At 44.4% G+C, this 23,653-nt stretch overlaps 1 protein-coding gene across 1 annotated transcript in view; it reads left to right on the forward strand.

The window, feature by feature from the left end:
* The window catches only part of PLCB1 (phospholipase C beta 1), a 195,759-nt gene that overhangs the window by 134,495 nt on the left and 37,611 nt on the right, over nt 1-23,653 (forward strand). Inside the window, exons 27-28 of the mRNA XM_056856453.1 lie at nt 1,865-1,922; nt 2,222-2,308. Coding sequence (XP_056712431.1) covers nt 1,865-1,922; nt 2,222-2,308 — 145 coding nt within the window. The remainder of the gene's footprint in view (nt 1-1,864; nt 1,923-2,221; nt 2,309-23,653) is intronic.

A 23,653-nucleotide genomic window follows, 5' to 3' on the forward strand; every position in this document is an offset into this window, starting at 1 on the left:
ATGCTGCTGCAGCCATCTTCTTTGTGGGCTTCCTAGAGGCACCTGGTTGACCACTGTGTGAACAGGCTGCTGGACTTGATGGGCCTTAGTCTGATCCAGCAGGGCTTTTCTTAGGTTCTTATGCTTTGCCAAACTCTAGAGCAGAGTCTGGAATATACGGTATTCTGTGCCTCACTGTGCATGAGCATGATCCAACTGAGCATAGCTTTGTCATCTTTCTGTGCATGCTCAGAGGGCTCCTGCATAGCAAGGGGCCAGTGACATGGCCGTTCTTGCTGAAAGCTCTTGGGTATGTGAGACAAGACCTGGTGTGACATGGGCTCTGGTAGACTCACCCGAAGGCACCCAGCCAAGCAAGATCCACCTTTGTTAGCTGACTCTGGATAGACCAAGAGCTGCAGGAGTGTGATGGGTCCTCTGGAAGTCCTTCTGTTCCATTTGGAACCCGGATTTCACTTTTGTTCCTTCCCTGGGGGAGAAGTGGAGGAGGTGGGAAGGAGAACGGTTGATGGAGGCTTTTTTATGGATTTTGCAGGAGCTCCTCTGGGGCCTGCTGAGAAGCCCTGGTTGTGCCCTGCCTGCCAATGAAGAAGGCTCTGGAGGTGGCCGGGGGCCGCCTTATCCATCATTTTGAAATCTCTAATGTGTTAACATTTCACAGGGAAGTATTCCCTATTACTGTGTATGGGTGTGAAAGCTGGACAGTGAAGAAAGCTGGTAGGACCCAAATCAAGTCATCTTGGCCATCTTCTGGTCACTAGGGGTGTGGAGTGGGGAGGTAGTTGTGAATTTCCTGCATTGTGCAGGGGGTTGGACTTGATGGCCCTGGTGGTCCCTTCCAACTCTATGATTCTATGATTCTAGGAAGAAAATAGATTCCTTTGAAAGGTGGTGTTGGAGGAGAGTGTTACGGATTCCGTGGACTGCCCAAAAAACAAATCAGTGGGCTATAGATCAAATCAAGCCTGAACTGACCCTAGAAGCTAAAATGACTAAACTGAGGCTATCGTATTTTGGTCACGTCATGAGATGACAAGAGTCACTGGAAAAGACAGTCATGCTAGGAAAAGTTGAAGGCAGCAGGAAAAGAGTAAGAGATGAAGAGCAAGAGATGAATTGACTCTATAAAGGAAGCCACAGCCTTCAACTGGCAAGATCTGAGCAAGGCTGTCAAAGATAGGACATTTTGGAGGACTTTCATTCATAGGGTCGCCATGAGTCGGAAGCGACTTGATGGCACTTAACACACACACACACAATGTGTTAACACTTGTGGTGGCTGCTGGGCAGTCTGGTTTTGATTCGCACTTAGCTAAACTTAGGAGTTGTTTTTAACTAGAAACTTTGCAGAGCTGAGTACATTGCTCACTGGTGAACTCACTTGAGAAAAATATTACCATAGTTGAAGGAAAGAATTAGGAAAGTTCTAATTGATCTTGGAAGTTTTTCATTACCATAAATGTTTGTTTATTTGTGTGTTTGAATTTTATCCCGCCCCTCCCCAACCAAGGCCGGGTCCAAATTTATTCCTTGACTTATCTATTTCTCTCCCTGATGGGGATTCAAAGCAGTTTACATGCCAGTCTTCCCTCCTCCTTTCTTCTCCTCACAATAACAACTCAGGAGGTGGGTCAGGCCCAGAGTATCCGACTAGCCCAAGGTCAGCCAGGGAGCTCCAGTGGCAGAATGGAGATTCGAACCTGGGCCTGACAAATCCCGGTTTAACACACTAATTGCTACATGCTGTAATCTGGGCATTGATTCATTTGGGGTATTTACATTTGTGTAACAAATTATTAGCTGTGCTTTTTCTGCATTGTAACTGTGTTGTATTTTAATATATATATTTTTAACTTGCTCTCAGGGAGAAGACAGAAATGATTCGATCGTATATTCAGGAAGTGGTGCAGTACATTAAAAGGGTGAGTCCGCTGCACATATTTGTTTATTTGGGGGGTGGGATATCACTCAACATCTGAATGGGGCCAAACATGCATGTAACGCAGCAACCAGTGACTGTTTCCAGTGATGAAAAACAGCTTTTTCTGAAAAACACAGGGGCCCCTCTGAGCAGTAGAGTATTTCACTTATTACTTCACTACCAACATTGTTTTGAAGATGAATATCATGTATTTGTGCAATGCTGAACATAATTACCTCTGTGTAGAGAATCGGGGGTGCAGGTTTGAGTGCGATTCATTGTTCTGTTCTTGTCTTACAGCTAGAAGATGCTCAGAGCAAAAGGCAGGAAAGGCTTGTGGAGAAACACAAGGAGATTCGCCAGCAAATATTGGATGAAAAGCCCAAGGTAAGGAGACTGAAATACTGGCATTTTCTGTTTCTTATTTTTTTTTAATGTTGAGCTAATAATTGACCAGTTTATTGTGAAACTTAACTACTGAGATATGGAAGACAGATTTTGGAAATGTGAAAACAATGCTTGTGTTAATTGTGCCAAAAAAGAGCATAATGGGAAGCCTATACGGCACATTGCTTTTCAGTCCACCCGTGCGCGTTGCAAAGAGCGTCTTTCAGCAGCAGAGGGCGGCCTTTACTGCCAATGTCTTGAGCAGTGCAAAATCTGAACGGCTTCCGCGGTGTGCGCGCGCGTGCATGCGTGGGCGTCAGGCGTCCTCCTGGTAGCATGCAAAATCCCGAGTGTTTTCTTTGCTGAGAAAATGTTGAAGGCTGAAAGCACAGGAGTCTCCCTTTCTCACCCAGTGCTGGTGTTGAATATAAGGAATTTTAGGTGTTGTTGCATTTTGGGGTGCGACTACACGGAATGCTGGAGAACAGCGACAAGGTGGATGTTGAGGTGCCCTGAAGAGAAAGTGGGAGGGGGGGCTGGTTGCCAAATCCTTTCCGATTCGCTACTGAGACTCCTAGCAGCATGGCGGTGGAGGGACGGTTTCGAAGAAGCAGTGAAGGGCAGAAAGATGTAACACACAAACACACACACACACACCCTGCCTGCTCCAGCCCAAATTCCTCCTGTTCCTCCACCCACCCTGGCTCTTTGTTTTCAAGAAAGTCATCGATGCCTGGAGCTCTTGTCTTGCTTCGCTTTTATTCTCTGTCTTAGTCAGATGAACGTTTGATGCATAGACAACATGCTGACATACGGGCATACTGACGTCACTTTTTTTCTCCGTCTCCTACAGCTGGGGGGCTGTGTTCGTTTCCAACACATTCCTTATTCTAAATGAAATTTTAGAGCAGGAGTTGGGACCCGGTGATCTGGATTGTGGATCTTTGTGCAAGACGTGTGGCTCTCTCCTTCTTGCCAGTCTCCCCGAAGTCATTTCCAACCCCGTGAAAATCGATTCTCAGGTTTGCGGGACCCGCATGGAGTCACAGCTGCAAGGGAAGGTGGGCTACAGTTAGGAAGGGGGGAAGGGGGCGAACGCCCTCCCTCCTCCCTCTTCCATCTCTGGCATTCAGCTGATCAAACAGCCACCGCCACTGATGAAGGGGGCCTCTCCCCTCTCCTCAGAGCCAGCGTGGTGCGGTGGTTAAGAACTGTGGTTTGGAGTGGTGGGCTCTGATCTGGAGAACCGGGTTTGATTCCCCACTCCTCCACATGCAGCCTGCTGGGTGACCTTGGGCCAGTCACAGCTCTCTTAGAGCTCTCTCAGCCCCACCTACCTCACAGGGTGTCTGTAGTGGGGAAGGGAAGGTGATTGTAAGCCGGTTTGATTCTTCCTTGATAAAGTCGGCATATAAAAAACAACTCTTCTTCTTCTTCTCACTGCAGCCCATCATCCCATGCAGCTGTTATTCCCTGGGGGTTCCTCAGACCTGGTAGTCAACATTCCCTGGGTTGGAAATGGCAGCTGGGAGCGGGGGGGAAGGGAAAGTGAAAAACATCTACCACCCGCAGCACCTTCAGTTGCTCAGTTGTTGGGTCCCACGTCGCTTCACTTTTTCATGGCCCTCTCTCCATCAAGTTTTCTCTTGCCTGGGTGTATTCATCGCATCTAAAAGCAGATATGCCACCACCTTTCTGACATTTTCAGTATGGGTCACTTTAGTATACCACATTTCACAGGGAAGTAATATAACATCTAGGCATTGACTTTAAGCAGATTTGAGTGTCTCTGTGTGTGTATTTTATTCACTGGATTCAGGATACTGCAGTGTTCGAGCAGATCAATTTCCACCACAGATTTTATAGTTCTCCTGGGCTGCTTCCTCACCAGGGTGATTTTCGGTGGTCCTCTGGTTGTCCATGCAATTCTGTGTGGGGTTGACCTTGCAATGGGGGTTTGAGGCAGCCTGGGGTCATCTGTTCCCTTTTCACACCTAATCTGCATTGAAGCTGTGTTCTCACGTGACTTTCAGGATCCGCCACCCACCCTGTTTGTTTGATTTGAGCAAGGGTAACACAGCACCACATAGAAATCACTTTTCAATCACTTTTTAAAAAACTTTTTAAAAACCCTTGATGTATTTGCAGTCTCTAGCGATTTCCCCCTCCCCTAAAAGGTAGGCTGAGCTGTTTGTGATTCCTTTCTGTTTTTAAAAGAAGAGCATATGTAAGGCTGGATAGGAATAATGCAATACTTTCAACTACCTTAAAAAAACTCGTATTTGCAGAGCATCTGAGGATCCCCTCCTCTTTGTGTAAAAGGCAGGCAATTCTCCTCTGTTACGCTAATTGTTGCTCTTGCAGTACTCAACAGTTGGAAAGACTAACTGAGGAGCACTTCACTGAGGTCCTGCACTTATTGAACAAATCGTAGTTTCACAGATGCAAAGAGATTTTGTTATAATCACTGCTAACACTCTACTTTAATAAACATTTTTAGGCAGGCTGTTTATCAGTCTCTCTCAGTCCCCCACCGCGTGCATGTCGCAGCAAACCAATAACGCCGGCATGAACTGCTGCAGCTCAAAACATTCCGTCAAGTGTCTCTGTGGCAGCTGAAGCATAAGAATCCCATACGGCTCTAGGAAGCCCTTTTGCATGAAAATGTTTGTGGAGAAGAACCTCCTGCCGAACGCTTCCGCCTGAGCCGATTGAGCTGTAGGGTGCGGGAAAGAGGAGCTTATATGTTAAGCGGGAGCCGGTATTATTTATTGGGCCTTCATTTGTGCCTGCTTTGAATAGTGTGGCAGTTTCTCTCTCCCCCCCCCCCCCGTTGCAGTAGTTCCAAGGTTAATTTGATAGTACTAAACAGGAACATCCAGCTATAAATCAAATGTACATATGACTTATACGGTGCAGCTTCTTGTCTGTCCCATCCCTGGACTGTTTGTACAGCACACGTGCTTTGGTTTTGGACTTTTCTGTTCTGTTTCCAGTCCCTGCTCTTGGCCTTAGATTTAGGTGCCCTCTTCTGGCAGGCCGTTCCTGCTTTCCAGGTCTATCAGGCAAGGAAGGCTGGGTCCCCGATCCCTGTTCAACTGCCAGTCTCATTAGTTTGCGGTCGTAACCTACCTTGTAGGACTGTTGTAAGGATGAAATAAGAGACCCCTTCCCATGTACGTCATACAGATTAAGTTGCTGTGTGAATCTGCTGGATTGGAATGCATTAGCAGATTTCAGAGGAGTCGGTGGCTGGTCTGCTGTAGCCAGAACAAGAGTTTTGTGGCCCCCTGAAGCCTAGCAGAGTCCTTGAGTGTGAACCCTGAGGGCCCAGGCTCCACGTTGTCAGATGCAAGGAATGCTGCCTTCAGTGGGCAGAAGTGTGTGTTTGCCCCCCCACCCGCCCCCCACACACACAACTGTCCACCGAGGCTTCTGTCTCAGATATCTGGAGATGCAGATGCCGACTGCATAACTGACCCTCCTTCTCATCGGACAGATGGGTCGTGGCCCACAATCAATGTATCCGTCTATCAGGTGCCAGAAGACCCTCTGTTGTGTTTTGCTGCCACAGGCTCACAGGCCCTGGAATTAAATAACCACAATCTGTCTCACTCGCAGAGTTTATAGGCCGGCACACCCAGCACCTGGGGGCATAAATGTGGCAGCAATCATGTGGGCATAAAAGAATAAGATGGATTATCATTTCAGGAAGTCTTTGTTCTAGGAATACTACGAGATTTAGTGTGCGTGTCCAGCTATTAAAGTCAGATAAATAATGAAAGCGAAATCCAAACGCCATTCTGGATCATGTCCATAACACGTCCCGGAGCTGTTCTGATCACCTACCTCACGTCAAATAAGTCTGCAGGGATGCAAAAACTATCCATGGGGTTTGGGCATCCATACTGTGGCCATTGTTGCCAGGTGAAGTGGTCGCTATATTCAGTTGGTTAATTTTTATTTATTTATGCTTCACAACAACCCTGTGAGGTAGGTTAGGCTGAGAGTGACTGGCCCGAGGTCTCCCAGTCAGCTTCCATGGCAGAATGGGGATTTGAACGTGGGTCTCCTGGATCCTAGTCCAACCATTACATTATGCTGGGAATCTCTGTTTAGCAACTGCAGTGAATGTGCCCGTCTTTAAAAGAAAACACTAAAGGTTTGAAGCAAAATGAAACCCGGTGCTGTTGGCCAAAAGCAAAAGGAGACCAGGAGAGAGAAGGGGTTTTTATCTCTCCTAAAGTTCCCCCTTCTCAGCTGCTTTCCTCCTCTCGGAAGAGAAGACGCCCCGTGTCCCATGAGGAGAAGATCTGCATTAAGGAAGCAGTTTGGAGGGGAAATGGGCGACGGGGATAGTTTCTTTGCCTGCCTTTTATCCACTTCTGAACGATAAAGCGCTCCAGGTAATGTAAAATGGACCTTTTGTCTAATCGTACTGCATTAGGGCTTTTGTGTGTTCAACAGCTTAAGAACTGTTGGGCCGTCCCAGTAAATATGTCTGAAAGAAAGAAAATTCCAAGACCACGGCTACACAGCCCGGATAACCTACAAGAACCAATGAACTCTGACCGTGAAAGCCTTCGACAATAAATATGTCTGAAATTCCCATGTGGTCGTCTTATTAAATTGGAAAAGGTTCTGTGTAAAAAATGTTTGGACATCCAATGGTTCTTCAGTTACACCTCCCAAGCTTTTCATGTATCTAAGGCTTAATGGCAGAATGGCTGTTCTAGCTGGAAAAGAATTTCAGCCACCCAGTTTGGAGCGGTGGACTCTGATCTGGAGAACCGGGTTTCATTCCCTGCTCCTCCACATGAGCAGTAGAGGCTAATCTGGTGAACTGGGTTGGTTTCCCCCACTCCTCCACATGAAGCCAGCTGGGTGACCTTGGGCAAGTCACAGCTCTGATAGAGCTCTCTCAACCCCACCTACTTCACAGGGTGGCTGTTGTGGGGAGGGGAAGGTGACTGTAAGCCGGTTTGAGTCTCCCTTAAGTGGTAGAGAAAGTCAGGCATATAAAAACCAACTCCTCCGCCTCCGCCTCCTTCTTCTTAGTTTTTAGTTCCCCTGTGCAGCTGCCTAGAGGTGTCCCCAAATTGTGACTGCTTCCCTCTTCTGCAGATTTTAAAAATTCAATAATCCAGGGGACTGTTTCCTAATACAGACACCTGAAGGAGTAGGAGCACGTCCATCCCTGGGACAGAGCGAATCCTTCAGGAAGTGCAAATGCGTGTCTAGCGCTGTGTCGTATATTCATGGCTCAAAGGAGAGAATAGAAAGTACTAACTAAAACGGGCAGATAACGCCCAGTTGGAAAAGATAACAAGTGCTTTTTTATAGTAAGCGGTCTGGCTAGCTTTTTCTCAGAAAGTGACATAAATATGTATTACACAAGTGAGTACTTTGGAGTCCAGGATCATAAATAAAACTTACCTCAGAAAACTGGAGGAGGGCAGATTGCTTTGAATAGCCATCAAGTTCCGCAGAACAAAACTTGAAAGCCAACCGCGGCCCCTGTGCCCAGGGGACTGCTTAAGCTGGGCACATGCCAGAAACATTTACACAATGCATTGTGACTCAACTCCCCAAATGGGCATATGTAGATTTTTGGGCAGAGGAACCAACATTCACGCCTGCAGACTTGGCTACTGCCAACGAGGGGTAGTTTTGAGATTCAGAGCAGGGTTTGGCTTTCGAGTGTGAGTCGGAGGGTGGGGAGAGAAATGCAGGAGTGGTCTCCAGTTTGATTTGGGAAATTCCACAATCTCTACCTGATGTGCCTACTGAGAAGGCAGCCCTGGTCCCACCAGCAAATATATATATAAACTGAGGAAGACCTGTGACACTTGGAGAGGAGGAAAACCCTGTCCCTCCACACTGGCCCCCCACCTCTTTCCTCTCTCCCTCTCCCTCTTTCTCTCTCTCTTTCTGCAGACTGTTCTCCATCCTTATCCCCTTGTCCCCCCCCCCTTTCTTGCAGGCTTTTCTCTGCAACCCCCCCATGTTTTCCATGGTCTCTCTCTTTGCAGACTTTAATGAACAGCCTCGTATTTTCCTCTCTCTCTCTCTCTGTCTTGTTCCCAATCTATCCCTTTTCAGCCTTTTCTCTCCTCCCTCCACCCCGTTTCCTCTACTTTCTTCCTCTCTCTCTTCCGGGGCTTTCCCCTCTCCTGCTCCTGTCCAAGCGGCAGCTCCTCGGATCGCCCAGGTCAAGGCTCTGGGGCCTCAGTTGCTTAATCAGCCCCATAGCAACAGCTGAGATCTTGCAACATATCGTGAGATCGGAGTCTGCATTCTCCAATTTCACCCCCCCCCTCATTTTTTAAAAAACTTTTTGCGTTTTTCTGCAGACCTGGGTATTCCTCCAAATTTGTAGGAAAATGTTCCTTCTCTGTATATGGCCTTATTATGTGGATTTTTTAATCTGCATTTCTGGCCATGTTGAGAAGTACATATAATAATAGACAGAGGGTGGGGCTAGCCATGATTGGCGTTGCACACTGTAAACCTGGTAGTGCAATGACTGTGCCCTACGCTGTTCATGCTACACTCCTGCAGTAAAGTAAATGCTGTATTGTGTTGGATGCAAAGGAGGATTTGGAGGAAGAGAAGCTAATTTTCCCACTTGGCTTGACAATGTGGAGGACCTTTTGGAATACTAAATCAATTTCTCACTGGCAAACTTCAGGCAAAGACGTGCTGGCACTGAAAATAATCTAGAGGAGAGAGCAATGAAATGGCTTAGAGATCTGGACAACTTCACACGTAGCGAGACTTGAAATAGTTGAGCTTGTTTAATTTGGTGAAGAGAACTCGGGTGACTTCAGAAACACAAATGCAATGGGGGGGGTATGCAGCCCAGGAGTACACACATCACCATTTGGGGAGGGGGTGTTGAGTCACAATGCAGTGTAAATCTCCATCCCTGAGGAAATGCTGCCGCAGCTGAGCTGATCCCTTTGCTGTGTGAAGATCCAGAGTGGGGAATGAAAGCAGTGGAAATGCCAGATCTGGAATTAAGTGGATAACCATCTTCAAGTACTTGAAGGGCTGTCACGTAGAGGAGGACGGGGCCGAGTTGTTTTCTGTTGCCCCAGAAGGTCGGACCAGAAGCAACGGGTTGAAATTAAATCAAAAGAGTTTCCGTCGGACTTCCGGGCGGAGATCAAGCCTGCCAGACGCGATCCCTTTCGCGGGTTCCCAATTGCCTCCGTGGAGACCCCCCCCCAGGCCTGGGGGGAGTGGGCAAACAGGAGATCCTCTCCATAAAGCCCCCCCCCCCCGTTCCAATTGCGGGGGTCCAACAGCCAGCAAAACGCTGATCCAGCGTCTGGTGACGAAGGAAGCAACTGGGGGTGAGTTCTCCGAGACCATGGCGGCTCTCCGTTCTTTTTTTTCCTCCCCCCCCCACTTCCGTTTTTTGAGAAACTTCTTATATTTTATATAAAAACAAACTGAAAGTCACCACAAGCCTAGGACTCAATATCCCACTTCATAAACAAGTGAAAGGGGCTGCGTAAGAGCGAAGACGACTGATAGACCCGAGCGGAAAGAAAGGGGGGGGAATTTACCTTTTTGCGGCTGAGCCTTGGAGCCGGGTGCTATAGAAAAGAGCTGACGGACCATCTGAGCGGCGCTGCGAGGCGGTTTCTGTGCGGCTGCTCTGGGCTGCCGGCTCCCCCGGGAGCGGGGGGACCGACAGACTCGGAGCGGGCCGTAGGAGCCAGGATATCGGTGGCCGCGGTGGTGGCGGCGGCGCCGCGGCGGCGGCAGACCCTGACGGTTGCTAGCAGTGTTCCCGGCTTTCTGTTTTTCTCCTCATAACCTCCCCCCCCGCCCTGTACTGGATTAGCTCCGCGCCTCTCAATGTGACCTTCTCTTCTTGCTTGTTGCTAAACAAATTTTATAATTTTAAACGGAACCCACAAAATGGAGTCGGTGCCTCAGAGAGTTACTTTCGTTTCTTCATACTGAAAAACTTACATAGACGCTCTGCTGCCCTCCAGTGGTGTTTGGACGAATTGCAGTTGCATTTCCCTCTCCACTGTTTTTAACCTGGCAATCTTGTGGGTAAAAGGATAGAGACATCAACTGAAGACCAATCAATTTTGTTTTTGTTTTTTCTTCCTTTCTCCTTCTCCTCTTTTTTATGTGACTCTCATTTATGGATTACAACTTTTAATATTGGTATTGACTGAAGTTTGGAAAAACCACCAAAGGAGTTAAACATATTACATTTTTTGGGAATTTTGGCCTTTTTATAATTGTTGATTACTGACTACTGTCCTATCTTAGGCGACCTATTTTTTGAAGTACTACCATAAACTGTGTTGATTGATCTATTTAAATGAACTTAATGAATTTGAAGATTTCCATTAGTAAATGAGTTGACCTTGTTATATTCAGATTAAATAATTACTTCCTAATATTGTGTAGCTGGGAGAAGGAAGATGATAATAATTTTATATGTACAAAATTGAAGTTGATACGTTTTCAGGTTTTTAGGTCATTAAATATTATGAGGAAAAGATTTACCAGCTTTGCGCATCGACAATCCCAAAAATTGAAAGGCAAACAACAACAAAAATTTCTAGAAGAATTTGAGGAGTCAGAAGAAGAAGGCCAAGACATTGATGTGGCGAAGTTTAAATCTACAGCAGATAAGCCTCAGGCGAAAAGTTCGGTGATGGACAAAGGAAGTCAGGACTTTTTTTTTGCGTACTCAAGAAATGATACTGGATATGAAAACTTATCTACAGAAGTCAATTCAAGACTCCGAACAGAAGGTGCTTCAAAGTATTGCAAAAGTTGAGGAAAATCTTGAATCCAATTCTCAAGAAATCATTAAAATCAAACAGAAACAAGAAGATATAGAGACTTCAGTAACACAACACACTACAGAGCTTCTGGAACAATCAAAAATAATTCAAGTCCTTTCAACTAGAGCTGATGCACACGAAGTGAAGCTTAGAGATAAAAATATCAAATTCCGTGGGATTCCTGAACGTTTTGGAAAAGATAGTCTGAAGGCAGATCTCAGGACACTACTCCATGACAATTATGATTTTGAAGAAGATGATACCCTTCTGGAATTTTGTTATAGAATAAACTCATCTTTTGCCACTAAATTCAATAAACCAAGAGATATATTGGTGAGATTTGTTCACAAAAGAACCAGAGATCTGTTGCTGAGGATACAAAGGGACGACCCACTGATTTGGGAAGGAAGTACAATACAGATTTTATCTGATCTCCCGCGAAACGTCTTATCCAAAAGGAAAGAGTACAACGAATTAAAGCAAGAATTGGCTAAGCACCAGATCAGGTTTCATTGGCTCATTCCATACTCTTTAGAGATCTCATTGCCACAAGGGAAGAGAATAATTCACAATCAACTTCAAGCAAAAGACCTACTTGAAGAATTAAAAACCCCAGAAGACTCTTCTCCAAAAGATTCCGAAGACATTCCGGTAGCAGGTCCAAGTACGTCACAACTGACTCAGAAAGATAAAAAGCAACCACTTGAAAAACGAGAACTTAGAAAAAACAAGAAGACTACTGAAGCTGACAAATTAGACCAAGCAGCAGCATTGTAGATTTCAATTTTAATCTCATCCTGAATTATCTACAGATTGTATCACTGAACATTAACGGGCTCAACTCCCCTAATAAAAGAAAGAGAGTTTTTCATAGTTTAAAAAAACAGAAGAAAGACATTGTCTGTTTTCAAGAAACTCATATCAAAAAAGAACATGAAATTTTTTTACAGACAAATCAGCTTGGAACTCCTTATCTTGCTTCAGCTCAAGAGAAGAAGAGGGGCCTAGCTATTTATGTTAACGAGAAGATCCTGACTGTTAAGACCCATATAGCAGACCCAGATGGACGCTATCAAATTTTGATTCTTTATGGGCCAGATGGAATTTGCTTCACAATAGCACATATTTATGCTCCGAATGCTGCTAAGGAAGTCTTCTATGAAACACTCTTTAAGGACCTCGCAGAATATCACCAAGGAGAAATTATAATCTTAGGAGATTTTAATGCAGTTGTGAACCCAACAATAGATAAGACTCACAATAGTACATCTGGAAAATTGCCGAAGAATGTTCTCAAACAAATGAAAGAATTCAACTTAATTGATATATGGAGAATGAAGAATCCTAGAACAAAAGACTTTACATTTTACTCAAATCGTCATGGATCACACTCTAGAATAGACATGTGCTGGATTTCCAGTTCAATGATAACAACTGTGGAAAGAATACAGATTGTACCCAGAACATTGTCAGATCATAACCCAATCGAATTGACTTTGTTAAAAGGTAGAACAGGGATCAGAAGATGGCGTTTGAATGATCAAATACTGCGGAGGAAACAAATACTTGAACAATGTAAACGTGATGTGGAGGAGTTTTTTACAATAAATAAAACTCCAGGCATGTCTGATTTTGTAATTTGGGATGCAAGCAAAGCTTTTATCAGAGGGAGAATGATTGCTCTGAATACCAAAATTAAGAAAGATAAACAGAAGAAACTTAAAGATCTTCAAGACCAATTAAGAATATTGGAAAAAAAGTTCAAACTAAGTTAGATAAAAGTACTTTACAAAGTATCAAGATGACCAAACATCAAATTGAGCTGATAGAAACAGAAGAAATTCAAACAAAAGTCAGATATGCCAAGCAAAGACTTTTTGAAAGAGCAAATAAACCTGGTTGTTTTTTAGCCAATCAACTTCGACAACAAGAGAAGACAAGGAAGATTATCGGGGCTAAGGCTAATGGGATAATTCATAATAAACAAGAAGAAATTGAAAGAATATTTGTTGACTATTACAAGCAACTATATGCGAAGGACGATTTGCAAGAAGACGGATTAAGAACTTATTTATCAGATGCACAACTACCTAAGCTATCAAAAGAAGATCAAGAGAGTCTCAATCAGAAGATATCGACTCAAGAAATTGTAGACGCCATAAACAATTTGAAACCAGATAAGGCACCGGGTCCGGACGGTATTACTCCACAATTCTACAAGCTGCTTGAACAACTGACTCTGGTTTTACTTTCTCTCTATAATGAAGTAATTGAAGAAGGCAAGATCCCTTCGTCCTGGCAGGAAGCACACATTTCTCTGACCCCAAAAGAAGGCACAGATCAATATCTTCCTCAAGCCTATACACCAATTTCATTGTTGAACATTGACTATAAAATTTTTGTTTCTATAATTACCAAAAGATTCCAAAAATATGTTGGCAAATTAGTACATCCAGATCAAACCGGCTTTATTCCAAAGAGACTTATGAGAGATAACGTACGATTGATTCTTAGTGCAATTAAGTACATAAAGTCTAAATCATTAAAAACTGCAATGATCTTTCTAGATGCAGAGAAAGCTTTTGATAACGTTTCTTGGCATTTTATTTCCAAGACTTTACAACAAATGGACTGTGGAGACACTCTTTTAACGATTTTTAATGCAATATATTCCGTTCAGAAAGCACGTCTTTTGATTAATGGTTCATTGTCAACAGAATTTGCTATTACAAAAGGTACAAGACAAGGCTGTCCACTTTCTCCACTTCTTTTTGATTTATCAATGGAAATCCTTTCGAATTATATCAGAAATGATCCAAAGATTAAAGGTCTCATAGTAGGAAACGAAGAACATAAAATCAAAAGCTACGCAGATGACGTAGTCTTAATCTGTCAGAACCCCGGACAAACACTCCCGCAGGTTTATAATCATATTATGGAATATGCAAAGCATTCCGGTTACAAACTGAACAAAACAAAGACGAAAATTATGACCTTTAATACTACAACAGATGAAGACAAACATATTAAAGAAGTTACTGGTTGTCATATTGCCAAGGAATCGGTTAAATATTTGGGTGTCAATATATCTTCACAAAATAAGACACTTTTAAGGTCAAACTATTTGAAAACCTGGGGGAAAATAGAAAAGGACCTGAGTTTATGGTCAAAAATGAACATTTCATGGTTGGGTAGGATATCGGTGATAAAGATGAACGTACTTCCTAGACTGAATTTTTTGTTTCAATTTTTGCCGATTGATATTCCAGATAGAACAATAGAAAGTTGGCAAAAACAAATTAACCGATTTGTCTGGAATGGGAAAAAACCGAGAATAAGATTTAAAGTGTTACAAGACAAAAAGAAAAGAGGAGGATTAGCATTACCCAATCTTAAATTATATTATCATGCCGCTTGTCTGACTTGGATTACAGAATGGATAAAATACCCAAAAACCAGACATCTCATTCTGGAACGAGCGGACCTTGGACAAGGTTTCCATAAAGTTTTGTGGGATACTTCAACAAGAATTCAAAAAGACAAAGCACCAGAAGACTCTGATGTTAAAACGGCGTTATCAAAAGTATGGAAAAAATATAAAAAGAGAATAAGTCCTTCTCCACCATCTATAATGTCACCAGTTGAAGCTTATCATGACAACGTTAAATTAAAACCGGGTGTCCATTTTACTTATAATCAAATGATCGAGCCCACAGGAGAAATTAAGACCCTGACCAATCTTCAAGAAAACTTCCAAAAACTGAATTGGCTAACTTACTTACAACTGAGATCTAACATACAAAAAGACTGTTTCTATCCCCAACCATTCCGTGAATTAACAGAATTTGAGCAGACAATATCTAAAAATGATTTACACTTATTAGGAAAAATTTATAAGCTTCTACTGAAATACGAAACAGAAGAAGAACAAGTGAAAACCAACATGGTAAAATGGATGCAAAACTTTGGAGAAATGATTAATATGGATTCATGGGAAAAACTTTGTACTTCCGAAATGAAATATACCGTCTCTCAAGAAGTGAAAGAAAATTGGTATAAAACATTCTATAGATGGTACTTGACTCCTAACATGCTTTCCCAGATGATTACTCCCGGAAAAAGAGGTGCCTGTTGGAAATGCCAAGATACTGATGGTTCCTACTTTCATGTCTGGTGGACATGTCCAAAGTTACAAACATATTGGAAAAGAATCCATCAAGAACTTCAGTTAATGTTCAATATTAAGTTAACATTTGATCCTAAATCCTATCTTCTCAGAATAGTGCCACCTAACTTGCCTTCGAAATTTTATGACGTTTTCAAATATGCTATGACAGCAGCTAGAACGGTTCTTGCAAGAACTTGGAAACAAACTCTTATACCCGAAATAGAAGACTGGAAAGAAAAACTATTCGAATATGCCAGCATGGCCAAGATGACTTTTGAGATAAACCTAAAATCCAGTGAATCTACAGAGCAATTTGACGAAAAGTGGGTGCTATTCTACAATTATATGAACTCTAGCTAACTGAATGAAATGCGATGGTTAAATATTATTTAACTTGTTATAAAGAACTGTTAAGTAACTTTAGACTTTTACATAATAGAATACTAATATAAGTAGAATAATAGAATGACGTTTTGCAACATTTTTTTTATTAATATAGAGAAAGCTTTACAATATGTATTTGAGCTTATTTTTTTAATAGTGTATTGTTTTTATACTTATAATGCTTCATCCCTTCCTTTTTTTTCCTGTACCCTTTCAATAATACAAATAAAATCTTTACAAAAAAAAAAAGAAAGAGTTTCCGTCTAGACATTAGGAAGAACTTCGTTACAGTTAGAGCGGTTACTCAGTGGAACAGGCTTCCTCGGGAGGTGGTGGGCTCTCCTTCCCTGGAGGTTTTTAAGCAGAGGCTGGATGGCCATCTGTCAGCAATGCTGATTCTATGACCATAGGCAGATGATGAAAGGGAGGGCAACTTGGCCATCTTCTGGGCATGGAGTAGGGGTCACTGGGGGGTGGGGGGGAGGTAGTTTAGAATTTCCTGCTTTGTGCAGGGGGATGGGCTAGATGACCCTGGTGGTCCCTTCCAACTCTATGACTCTAGGATGAGGGACAGCTAGGATCGAGCCCAGAACACAGCTAGGTCACCGTGGACATTATTTTGTCACAGTGTGAATACCAACAAGACATGAATGTCAGTGGTCAAGGGGAGGGTAGATTAGCAAAAGGAGTCATTGACGCTGCATCTTTCTCTTCCTGGGCCGCCGTCCACCCTCTTCCTCTGTTGGTACTCCTTCCCTGGCAGAGGGTCTGTTGGGTAAGCCCGGCATTTGAGGATGTTCCCCTTTCCAGGCCCCACTTCTCACAAGGAGGGGAGGGGACTCTTGCCACAGATACGGGGCGTGGTTTTTGGTCACAAGAACAACAAATGCTCACGAGACCCCAGATGGTGCAGCTTCATAGGTCAGGTTGCCAGCTCCAAGTTGGGAAATACCTGGGGAGGTGGAGCCTGAGGAGGAGGGTGTCTTTGGGGGGGGGACTTCAATAGGATACAATATGATAGAATTCATCTTCCAAAGGGGCCATTTTCTCCAGGGGAACTGATCTCAGTTGCCTGGAGATCAGCTGTAATAGTGGGAGATCTATGGTTGCCAACCTCCAGGTAGTAGCTGGAGATCTCCTGCTATGACAATTGATCTCCAGCCGATAGAGATCAGTTCCCCTGGAGAAAATGGCTGCTTTGGTAATTGGACTCTATGGCATTGAAGTCCCTCCCCTCCCCAAACCCTACCCTCCTCAGGCTCCACCCCCAAAACCTCCCAGTGGTAGCGAAGAGGGACCTGGCAGCCCTAGGGAGATCTCCAGCTACCTCCTGGAAGTTGGCAGCTCTGTTCATAGGAGTCTCCAGGGCTGTCTTGGAGGCGTAGATGTCTTTGTCCACCTGGCTCATGACGACCCCAGAATTAGGCCGTCAAGAAGCTTTCTGCAGTGTCGTTGCTGAGGTGGGCGTCAAAGGACTAGTGGGAGGGGCTAAAATTGAGGGGAGTTGGGGGTGTGGCCTGGAGATTTCATTAAAGACCCCACCCGCTACCTTTTCGCATGGTTCGATCATTGACTGGGGGTTTCTCACAAAGCAAATTAGACAAGCGTCTGTGTTTGGATTTAATCTTCTTGAGGTGATTCACTGAATGGAGACTTGGTGTGTCAGAGTAATTTCCAGTCCTGTTTGCAATGGTATTCATTAGTGGGGGGAGTTTGGTTTTTTTATTGACCTTGTGCAGGATTCCTGCTTATGGAGGAGGAAATGGGACTATTTCAGCACAGGAGAGCCAGCATGGCATAGTAGCTAGGGTTGCCAGGTCCCTCTTCATTACTGGCGGGAGGTTTTGGGGGGCATAGCATGAATAGGGTGGTGTTTGGAGAAAGGAGTGACTTAAATGGCATAGTGTCCAATTGCCCAAGCGGCCATTTTCTCCTGTTGAACTGATCTCTGTCGGCTGGTGATCAGTTGTAATAGCGGGAGATCTCCAGCTAGTACCTGGAGATTGGCAACCTTAGTAGTAGCTGAAGTGTCGCTCTGGAGGACCCAGGTTTGAATCCTGCTGTGCCATGGAAGCTTGCTGGGTGACCTTGGGCCAGTCGCACTCTGTCTGACCTCCGTCACAGGGTGATGGTTAGGATAAAATAGAGGAGGGGAGAAGAACGCTGCAAGTCACTCTGGATCTCCCACTGGAGAGAAAAGAAGATATAAATATCTAAATAAATGCCTTTATGCTTAATAGACCCACAAAATGATCAAGTTATTGTAAAGGCCCCCAGTGGGTATCTTGCATTCCAGAAATGTAAGCCCTTTTAAGGTTCTTTCTTTTCTTTTTGTCTGTAGCTACTTAATTTGAACGTTGTGGAATACCCTTGCGTGGACTGCCTGTCAGTGGGTGGCATTTCTCAGCAAGACAGTCAAGGCACACAGCTGGCAAAGAATTTTCAAAAGTGCCCAACAATAATTACGCCAGAAAGACACGCCCTTCTCTTTGGGTTTCACGCGTGCGCGGCAAAAATAATACTGATTCCTCCATATGTCTTATAATACAGTACTAATTGTGAGCTTCTACGTTATTGCGTCAAGGAAAAAAGGATATGCTGAAATACTTATTTTGGTAGGTAGCTTTAACTCCCCTTTTTGGGGAGGGGCTGTGGCTCAGTGGTAGAGCACCTGCTTGGCACGCTGAAGGTCCCAGGTTCAATCCCCAACATCTCCAGTTAAAAAGGACCAGGCAAGTGGGTGACGTGAAAGACCCTTTTCTGCCTGAGTCCCTGGAGAGCCGCTGCCGGTCTGAGTAGACAATACTGACTTTGACGGACCAAGGGTCTGATTCAGTAGAAGGCAGCTTCATGTTTTCAACTCTGCGCTTACCACAGACTGCGGGAATAAAAAAAGAACACTGAAGGGTTGGAACCGAATTCTCAGAAGTACAGCAAACCTCTGGAGATGGGCCTCGCCCCGCCTCACTGCCACCCACCGAGCCCCTCAGCTCTTCTCCAGGAGGTCAATGGACATCTTTTGAGCAGGGTCCGGGTGATGGGGGGGGGGTCTGCAGTGGGAGGGGCAGCTGGCTGAAGGATGCATCACTATCCTAAGGGGAGCACCTTGGAATGCCGCCCCCAAACCTCAGTCAGGATAAAAATAACTATATTTAATTATGTTATAAAATGCAAAGCAGCAGAAGAAGAAGAGTTGGTTTTTGTATGCCAACTTTCTTGACCTTTTTAAAGGAGAATCAAACCGGCTTACAATCTGTTTCCCTTCCTCTCCCCACAACACATACCTTGTGAGGTAGGTGGGGCTGAGAGAGCTCAGAGAGAACTGTGACTGGCCCAAGGTCACCCAGCTGGCTTCATGTGGAGGAGTGGGTAATCAAACCCTGTTTTGCAGACTAGAATCCGCCGCTCTTAACCACACCACGAAAAGCAGCCATAATAAGCCTGTGAGGTTCCTTACCTCTTATTTCATCATGCTAAATCTACAACATTTTGAACATGATCACAAGTTGCAGTCATTATTTTTAATTTATGCTACTTCTGTGCCTGAAACGATCTCAACTGTTTCCGACGGCATACACACAGCCCCCAGAGCAAATGAATGAATCATGCCCTTCTAAAAATGTTCTCACTCTTTTTGCCTTCAGGAGAAAGGGATGATTTCTGACACCAGCCTTGTAATTGGAAAGTACAATGAGCAGAGAATGATCCAGAAGTCAGGGGGAATCTTGAAATGTATTGATCTCTTTTTGTAGACCTCGGAGGGGTCAGCATCATTTCTCTTCTCTGCACCTCATCGAACAGTCTGTCCGTTTTACTCCTTTGCATAATCACATCCTTGTTAAATGAGGTTATTATTACGCACACGGCTAATGGGATTTTCAGTCTGAGGCTTGGAAGGAGTCAATAATGTGGTCTACATAACTCTTTAGAGGTTAATTTTCATTTGTGTTGAGTGTTGGCATGAATGTGCATTCCCTTCCAGCACAACAGAGTGGGGAGGGGCCGGCTTGGTGTTTGGAGATAACGGAATTGCATCTCAGCAGAGGTATGGGATCCATTCTGGTTGGGATCCAGGTCAAAGTGCCTTTCTGTGCACCTAGATAGGTCCGGATTGCATTTTTCCTATAGCAGGCCCCAATGCTGTGTGGCGAATTTACTTTCAAAATGAACAGGAGTCTTGTGAGACCTTAAAGACCAGCAAGTCTTTGTTCTTGCACAAGCTTCCGTGGACTAGATCCCACTTTGTCTGATGCAGGAAGTGGATCCTCATTAAGCAGACATACAGAATTATTCATAATCTCATGTATAGGATAAGGGAGCCTACCTAGACCCCCCACACATACACACATGGGTGAAATGGGGATGTACTCCACAAAAACTACGTTAGAATAAAAATGAGTGAGTCTTTGAAACACCCCAAGATTCCTCTTTTATTTTTGCTGCAACCAACCAACCTGGCTACCCCTGCAGAATTATGCTTTCTGAACAGTAACCAACTTTCAGAAGTTATTTACAACCTACCCTGCAGTTTTACTCCTCAAATGCAAGAGAGTAATAATCTCTAGTCTCAGACTGGTCTTGTGATCAAAGTGTATTGTTCAGTTCTCCATTTTGGAACTGGCAATATTTAGTAGTGCATACTTTTATCAGGCTGTTGTCAGAAAACTTGTACAAGAACCTGGGCGGGGACGGACAGACTACGTTTTAAAAAATCAATCAGGAATAGATACCCTTTCAGTTATTGCATTCATTTGTGTTGAATTGGGTGGTTGACTTACAAGACCAGGCCCTGTCCTCTTTGAATGCATCTCCAGATCTTCTGAAAGTTGTTCCTTCGTACCTGGGGGTGTTATAGAAAGTGGGGGCACAGGCAAGTCCTCTTCCACATGGGCGAAGGGAATTCTCTGTCAAGATAGCAAGTCATTGCATATCAGGAACTGTGAGGTTGGGAACACATTGCACTGTGGAAACTGGGTTCAGCTGGAGAGAGCAGGTGTTGCTCATGAGCTGATGCAAGAAGGTGCAATGACTAAGCTAAATGAGTCAGCTGGATGCTGATTGGTTCCTGTAAACCTGAAACTGTATAAATGTACTGTGAAATGTACCAAAAGCGCGGGAGATAGTTGGTGGAGTGTCGAGAGTGTGTAAGTTGGATTGTATGCACTGTAAATAAACAACCACTGGCTTTTGTAGCTTGGCTGTATTCTGGATTCTATTCTAAGGACTCTATAACTAATCCGCCAAGCTCCTCGCGACATTCTCATCCTCCTGTGCACCAGAAGAGAACTGCTGGTTCGGACCACAAGTTCATCGAGTCAAGCCTTCTGTTGGCCCAGCTAGTTTCTTCCTTGAGGCATGAAGCAACAAAATTCCATGTTGTTTGCATCACAGCTCCTGGTATTCAGACTTGGGACCGAGGTATCTAAAGGACCTTCTTCTCTCATATGCTCCTGGTCATATGGAGAGGCCCTCCTGAGTGCCCCACCAATCAAAGAAGCTTATTTAGTGGGAACACAAGAGAGGGCCTTTTCAGTGGCAGCTCCATGATTCTAGAACAACCTCCCCGGGGGCCGCCTCACTTTTGATCTTCAGGAGGCAAACTGAAGATGGCGTGATTTAGGACTGCATTTGACTGATTCAGTTTTTATTTATTGGCAGTTCTAGTTGGAGGTTTTAAACTGTAGTCTTTTCTGTGTTTTTTCATGAACCCATGAAGCTGCCTTCTACTGAATCATACCTCCCTTGGTCCATCAAAGTCAGTATTGTCTACTCAGACCAGCAGCAGCTCTCCTGGGTCTCAGGCAGAGAGGTCTTTCACATCACCTACTTGCCTGGTCCCTTTAACTGGAGATGCCACTAGGAATTGAACCTGGGACCTTCTGCATGCCAAGCAGATGCTCTACCACTGAGCCACGGCCCCTCCCTAATTGTTTTTTTATTTATATTATAAGTCACCTTGAATTACGCAAAGTAGAAAGGCAGCTAATAAATGTGTTAAATATGAATGAATGAATGAATGAATGCGTAGCTGCCAAGGCTAAATAACCACTGGTAATGTTAACCATTGTCAGCTTACTCACCCAGGCCTGAGCCACGCCTTGGCCTTTTTTCTGAAAAGCCCCCAATTGTCTCTCCTTGAGAGAAGGAACAGCATGGTGGAAATTGTGCCTTTATATGTTGGATCCATGAAATAGTAGGATAGGTTTCCATTACATGTAAAGGTTCCAAACCAAAAGATAACAAGGTTGTATCCAGAACTGGCCCTCGTAATGTGTTCTCAGCTATTATACATCTGACTTGCCTTCCTTCCCTGCTAGAGCTCAAGAGAGCATACTTAGGCTTTCCAGGACTATGTTCTACAACATCTGGACCATTCCAAAATACACTTCTAGGCTCATGGTTGGTGAGTTGAAGGGCTGAGAAAATTATCCTGTGGGTGGTTACCCCTCCCATGAAAGTAATGTGTAGGATCTTAAGCTGTTACAGCTTTGAATTCCTTTGGCTGATTGATTTTCCCTTTATGCCTCAACAACGCTTCACAATGAGAGATGATCAATACCTCCAGAGCACAGGTGCGCACACACGCACACACACGATCAGCAAAGAGGGCATTAGGAGGTGCTCACACCGGCTTCAGCTGAATGGGTATGTTGGTATCTCTTTCTCGATAAATGAACTTCTTTCAGTTCTGCAGTCTCCAACCATGTCAATTAAATGCTTAATTACAAATCTGCTTCACCCTTTCTTGATGATAATAGATCTTCCATGCTTTTGCCTAATTAAAGCTCTCCACACCAGTAACCGTTCTGTGAGTTGGTGACACATGTTGCCACGCCTTTTTGTCAGTCCTGAATCTCCCGCCAGTCGGTTTCACTGAGCGACACCACACACACACACACACACACACACACACCGGATTATGGAGGACAAAATTGCACCGTTCATAATTTTGCCAGCATCCCTTGCACCGCTCCCCATTCTCTGGACTGTCACCTCTCTAAACTAAAAAGGCCCTAAATACTTCAGCTTTACAGGGAAGGTAGAGATGACCTCAGAGGGAGGGGTAAAGGAGAAAGTACCAGGAACCCCAAAAAGCCACAAGAAGGGTTTTTCCCCCACTGATACTATGAACCACCCTGACTTGAATGGCCCAGGATAGCCTGATCTTATCGTATCTTGGAAGGTAAGCAAGGTTATCCCTGGTTAGTACTTGGATGGGAGACCACCAAGCAAGCCCAGGGTCGCTATGCAGAGCCAGGCGATGGCAAACCACCCTCTGAACGTCTCTTGCCTTGAAAACCTCACCAGGGTCACCGTAAGTCAGCTGTGATTTGATGGCAAAAAACAAACCAACTGTGCACCACTTATGATAAACAACGTCTGCAGACATCCTTTCTGCCCCCCCCTCAATCAGGACCCTGGACAGCAGTGGGTTTGAGCGATCCCAAGCAGCCGGCTTTCTCTTTGCTTGGGCTGACAGCTCCATCTAAAAGAGACAAAATAGCAGCTTATTCCAAGTAAAAGCAGGACCTCTGTTTGGATGCAGAAAGGAGATGGGTCGTGTGCCTTTTCCCCTTCCCCATGACAATTGTCCTCCATTCCCCAGCAAATCATTAACAGCCAGTTTTTTCCACTTAAAAACTACTTTTTTTAAACTGGAAGAGCCCGAGCTTTCTAGCGCTGCTGTGTCGGGACCATTTTTTTCATGTGTCTAGAAGGGAAGATACGCCTTGTGCTTGAATGACAGGAAACACTCCCTTTGCCCCTTTTCTCTGCATTTTCATTGCTGCCACCAACAACACTTAGGTTTTTTTTATTTGTGGGGGGGGGGCATCAGGGCAGCATCCCAGGGCTGTTACAAAGAGTGTTCTTCTGTGCTCACTCAGTTAGCATTTGAAAAGTTCCTGAAGTCTATCTCTCTTCCCCCACCCCCAAGCAATAGGAGGCCAATTAGTCTTTTCAATGTAAATG

The sequence above is a fragment of the Euleptes europaea genome, chromosome 10, assembly GCF_029931775.1.
Source record: "Euleptes europaea isolate rEulEur1 chromosome 10, rEulEur1.hap1, whole genome shotgun sequence".
Taxonomy (NCBI): domain Eukaryota; kingdom Metazoa; phylum Chordata; class Lepidosauria; order Squamata; family Sphaerodactylidae; genus Euleptes; species Euleptes europaea.